This window comes from Taudactylus pleione, unplaced genomic scaffold (assembly GCF_031769625.1).
Source record: "Taudactylus pleione unplaced genomic scaffold, aTauple2 ptg000256l, whole genome shotgun sequence".
Lineage (NCBI taxonomy): Eukaryota > Metazoa > Chordata > Amphibia > Anura > Myobatrachidae > Taudactylus > Taudactylus pleione.
Genome location: NW_028284658.1, coordinates 2,403,548 through 2,409,547, shown reverse-complemented (window position 1 = coordinate 2,409,547; position 6,000 = coordinate 2,403,548). Strand labels below are relative to the sequence as shown.

Below are 6,000 nucleotides of genomic sequence, written 5' to 3'. Positions count from 1 at the left end.
AACTCTTTAATTCGGAACGAGGAGTATTCCTGTGTAATTTGGTTACATCCAGGGGTAATTGTTCCTAAAAGTAGATGCAGTTGCCATAAATTAAGGTAATAATATATTTTATTGTATGTTATAACTACATTAATATATGGGTATTGACAAATATAAAAAGATTGTGAGTAGTAGCAAATAGAATTAGAAAAAAAGTGTCACGAACAGTTGTACACTCTGCATGCACCAGGAACGTTTCTTCTGTAAGGCTGACTGACACTTCCTCATTCCATTATACTTCCTTGTTTAAGTTTCACTTTGTGTGAGATTATATAAATGTAGTGATTGCATCTATACCACAAACGGTAAAAGACAGCCAGGTAGCAACTTACACTGCAGACATGGCGTATTCCTATCTCCTGGTCTTTTCCATAGCAATGTGTTTGAGTGCTACAGGTGCTGTGAATCCTGGCTTTGTAGTGAGACTCACCCAGAAAGGACTGGATTATGGTATGTGATAAAATCAGCTAAATGCAGTTTTTTTCATATATATGAGATAATTAACCAATAGGGAGTTAAAGAGATCGTTTTTGAAAGGCAAAAATTATTTCTTTGTTGAAATGATTGCAAAACCTGTTAATTTGTGCACCTTATGTTATATACCAGTTTGTGTATTTGCTTCTGTGACTGTATATTTGTACGATGCATTGTGTTTCAGTGTATTTATGGCCACATGTGATTGTAAAATGTTTCATTGGTTGAAGCAATTCTATTATATGGATTCACAATGTCAACACACCATACTTGCCAACTCTCCCTCATTATCAGGGAGACTCCCTGAAATAGTAGCAATCTCCCTGTCTCCCTGAAGAGTCTAGCAATCTCCCTGATTGCACATTACCCCCATTATGAAGCTGTTATATACTTGAGGAAGAAAATGAATCCGTGATATAGACATTCAAAAGTCAAGTGCCATTTCCCTGCACTGGTTATATAAGGCACATTTTCTGAAAAGTATCAGTGTGTTTTCATCAACAAGTAGATCTTACTAATTGCTTTGGGGCTCATTTATATGTGGATGTAAGTCAGCATTATGACACGCCTCTCAGATGTAGCAGTACACACCCACTTTACCACCGCGGTTATAGGCGTTGCTTTCACAATCTCCCTGAAAAGCTTTTTCAAAACTAAGCAAGCATGCAACACACTAATGTCAACATAGTCATGTCGACAGTGAACATGTTGACATGTTTATTATGTCGACATTCGCCATGTTGACACCATATTTGCCAGCTCTCACTCATTGTCAGGGAGACTCCCTGAAATAGTAGCAATCTCCCTGATTCCCTAAAGAGTCTAGGAATCTCCCTGATTGCACCTTACTTCCATTATGATACTGTTATATAAAAGAAAAAGCAGTATAATTTACCTGGATTGGTAATAAGGCACAATGATCCCTATGCATTTTCTAAAAAGTATCAGTGTGTTTTCTTCAACACGTAGATCTTACTAACTGCTTTGGGGTTCGTTTATATTTAGATGTAAATCAATTTCATGACACGCCTCTCAGATGTAGCAGTACACGCCCACTGTAAAAGGCGCTCATAGGTGCTGCTTTCAGAATCTACCTGAAATGCTTTTTCAAAAGTAGGCAAGTATGGTTGACACAATTGACATGTCACAATGTCAAAAATCCAGTTTTCAGGTATCCCTAACCCTAACAACTAATTCTTAAACCTAACCCTAATGTCAACATGTTAGATGTCGACATTTTAACCATGTGGACATCATAACTATAGCATACCTCCCAACATGACCCTCCCCAGGAGGAACACAATGCTCTGGTCCTGGACTTCCCTGGTAAGAGGTGGGGCTGTAGCGCAGTTCAAAATTCAAATAGAGGAGTCGCACCAACTATCATTTCACACACTGCCAAACGCCACTGGCTGGAACTTACTGGCAGTTGGTGCGACTCCCCTATTTGAATTTTGGACTGTGCTGCAGCCCCGCTTCTGGAGCCTCCACCAATCATAAATTACCAGGGAAGTACAGGACCAGAGCATGGTGTCCCTCCTGGAGAGGGTCATGTTGGGAGGTATGCTATAGACACTCTGGTCTCGACATTATAATGACCACATATTAAATGCATACTTGCCTACCTTTAACTATCTCTTCCCGGGAGAAGCCCGGGAAGACCCGCGATCGCCGCAGGAATTCTCCTAATTCTTCCCACTTCACTAGGAAGTGGGCAGAATGCGGAAGAAATGCCTACCCTTCCGTGGGAGCGGGGGGTGGGGTTACCCGAAAAATCGGGAGCCTCCCGCGAAAACCGGGAGGGTAGGCATGCCTGGTTAAATGTCTATATAATAACTACATAGCCATTATACACTTAACCAAGCATTTGAAGGTTTTCAATCTATGAAGTAAATTTACTAGTGACAGTTTTTAGAAGTGAGTTTTAGAAGAGATGTTGCCCATAGCAACCAATCAGATTCTAGCTATTATCTTCTAGAAGGTGCTAGTTAAATGTTAAGTACAGTAGAATCTGATTGGTTGCTATGGGCAACATCTCTTCTAAAACTCCTAAAAACTCTCATTTTAGTAAATTTATCCATTATGGTTATTATGCAAGTGATTATCCACCAAAGGAAATTTGCTCTGACCAAGTGGTAAGAGTTGCCCTAATGCTCGCCAGGCCAAGAAGTTGTCAATCAGTACGTGCCTGCTTTTGCATACACACTGGTACTGGAAGCCTATACTCGAGTTTTGCTTTCTAGAATAAGATAATTGTTAAAAAAAGTAAAACTGATAAAAACAAATAATATTTTTTTGTTTTTAATAATAATATATTTTTTCTTGTGGCACCCCAGGCTAATATCTTTCTGAGATGGCATTAGTAATTGGATGACAGCGGAAAACATAGCAGGAGGCCACGTGTGATAGCTAAAGCAAGCTATAGCCAATGATAGTTCTTACCAGGAGGAGACTTTGCCTTTGATGAATAAACAGAAGCCATAAATCATGGGAAAATAGGATGTCTTTGATAAATAGAACCCTTACAGAAAGATATTTTACTGCTGCTGCAAACACTGACTGTACATTTGAGTTGAGTTATATATTGTGTAAGCCATTTATTGCTCCATCTAAAATGAGATGCAATATTCTAGGGCTTGTGTTTTGCTTAACCACTTGCCTGGCATGGTCGCATTAGATGTGACCACACCAGGCTGGGCTTTCCCTGACATGATCGCATCTGATGCGACCAGTCAGAAACGCCCAGTTAATCTTCCATCAGCCGCCAATCTCAGTGGGACCTCCTGGTCCCTCTGCTCCCTTGGATACTACCCCTGTGCCGATCATTGCTGGAAGCAGTGCTCGTGCAGTCCCGTGCCGGCGGGTCCCCTCATCCGGTGGCAGTAGAGGAGACGGAGCAGCCGCCGGGCAAATCAGACTAACAGCCCGCAGTGGTCCAGGACGGAGAAGCGGCCAGGCAAATCCTCTTCTCCCCGCCACCTAGATAGTGACAGCCTGGCGGCTGCAGAAAGGATGGAGCAGCTGCCGGGCAAGTACACGCTAGCAGCCGGCTGTCCTCCTCTCCTACGTAACTCTCCCCCCCCCCCCCGCCCAATTATCTAGAGACAGCCCCAGCTCCTGTATATTGGTCCTGCCAGGCAGCAAGCAACCCATGTATTTATACAGCAGAGCCCTGGCTATATATATTGCTGACTGGCACCGATACTGTACCATTGATGGCTGCGGTCTAAAACAATTGATGATTTATATCTTTGGTTGCCCCATCGATAAATAATAATCGATTGTTTGAGACCGCAGTCACCAATGTTTGCTTAACATCGGCTGGGGCTGCCATCGATGGTGTAACTGTCAATAACCATTACTACAGTATACCATAGAATTTGCTATTTTTATGGTGTATAGTGTTTAAAAAAAATTATAATTTTTTTTATAAAATCGTGTTGGATACAGTAAGTTTTAAAAAGATGTTCTTGACCTAATTCAGTCATAAAAAAGAAAAGATGACACTTTCAGAGCGTTTTTTGGAAAATAAATTGTCAGTTAAATGGTTAAATAAAGAGCAAAATGAGTCACATGCCGAGAAATAGTTGTCTATGAACTTTGCTCTGTCTGTTATCTCCGCCAAACATCTCCCCAATCCTAGCAACTTTCTTATGTCTATTAAATAGTGTGTATTTTTTTTCAGCAAGCTACAAGTGTTTTAAAGGCAAACTAAACCCCATTATAAAGCTTTTACCATACATTTTATTTATTGAGCTATAATGGAATATATAAATTATATCTCTTCAGAAATGCTTTCTGTAGTTTTTGTTTTCACTTTAAAAAACCTGTCTAACTAGCATAGTACCAGTACTTACAAATAGATGCGACCCTACCAATCCCTGGATCCTTATCTCCCTCCAAAGAAGAGAGATCAGACACAATAGCGCCAAAGCTTTTAATATTTATGCTTTATCATTTTAAACCAGTTTAAAATGTGGATTCAGTTTCACTGGTTTGATGATTGCGCAAACGTTGGGAGTAAAAGCTTCAATAAATGCTGCTCTATTTTGTAAATTTTTTGGCTCACGCTCAAGGTTTCCGTTTGAGGTTCAATGTTCCTGTTCGCATCAAAAGTCTAATTGTTTAACTGTTATATTTTTAAATACTATTATTAATTGTAAAAAGATTTAAAGTGCGTGTTCAAAGTTCATATTATGTCTTTTGCATTTCTGTTTTGCCGTTCCCATTTAAAAACAGTTAAAATCTTTCCATTTTCGATCAAACATGATTGAAACAAATTAGAACCTGCTCAACATGCTCGTGCTTTACTTTGTAATCAATTTCAAGAAATTCCATAGAATTCAGAATGGTTTATTGCGATTAGACTTAGAAGTTTGAGAAGACGTTTTCTGCCATTATCAGAATCTCCACCATTAATTAGAGCCACTGTGTGAGATATCTCCTGCAATGCAGAGAGTACTGTCTATACGTAAGTTCTGGGAATCTGATAAATACAGCGTATAATAAAGGCCCTAGTTGAGAAAGCCCTACCAAAGTAATATTATTAGTAAGGAAAGTTATTTTTGTAAAATTTACTTTTATGTTGTAAAACCCCTTTAAGCAGGGCTACAACAAGGGGTATACCACTATCATGCTAAAGCATGTTTTGGATGAAATGTTAAAATAGGTTATACTGTCTGACTAGGAGAAATTTTGGGTCAAAGGGCTTTAAAGGCTACATTATAAAAGAAGGTCTTGAATAATCACCAAGTAAACCGCAAATGCCCAATCAGTGTGCTGTAATCCTGGGACATGAGTCATAAGCAGTGTGTGCTCATACTGGGAATTCACCGCTGACATAATGAATACATGTATATTTGGAAATTTTGGTCATCAGCCCAGACTGGCACTAATGTACTTGAGTCAATAATATGGGACATGACAAACTAATAAGGGAGAAACTAGTAGTCCCTTATCTAAACACATCATTGAATGGTCTGGGCCTGGCATTAGGTGTGGGCATTTCACAGCTGGGCAGTCATTTCTGTCTGCAAGTTGTTTCTCACTGATTTGTTGAATGTCATCTACAGAATGATGGAGACTAATGTGATACAGACTTTACCAGAGAGACACGTTTGTTTTTCTTGAGTTTATTTACTTTTTTGATCTATATCATATTTACATCATACTGTACTTGCCTAGTTTTGAAAAAGCATTTCAGGGAGATTGTGAAAGCAACAAGTATGAGCGTGACGGTAAATTGGGTGTGTACTACTACATCTGAGAGGCGTGTCATAATACTGACTTACATCCAAATGTAAACGAGCCCCAAAGCAGTTTGCAAGATCTATCACTCTGAAATTTTTCAGAAATGCATGTAGCCATAGGGATCATTGTGCCTTATAACCAATGCAGGGAAATGATATTAATGAACCCATTTGAGAAAAAAAAAAAAATTATATATATATATATATATATATATATATCTATATATATAAAATATAT

The 6,000-nt window shown here is 39.1% G+C and overlaps 1 protein-coding gene across 1 annotated transcript in view; it reads left to right on the top strand.

Moving 5' to 3' along the window:
- The first annotated feature begins 287 nt into the window (after positions 1-287).
- Positions 288-6,000, top strand: part of LOC148514870 (bactericidal permeability-increasing protein-like) — a 70,318-nt gene continuing 64,605 nt past the window's right edge. Inside the window, exon 1 of the mRNA XM_088480557.1 lies at positions 288-489. Within this exon, the coding sequence (XP_088336683.1) occupies positions 381-489 (109 nt within the window). The 5' untranslated portion in view covers positions 288-380. The remainder of the gene's footprint in view (positions 490-6,000) is intronic.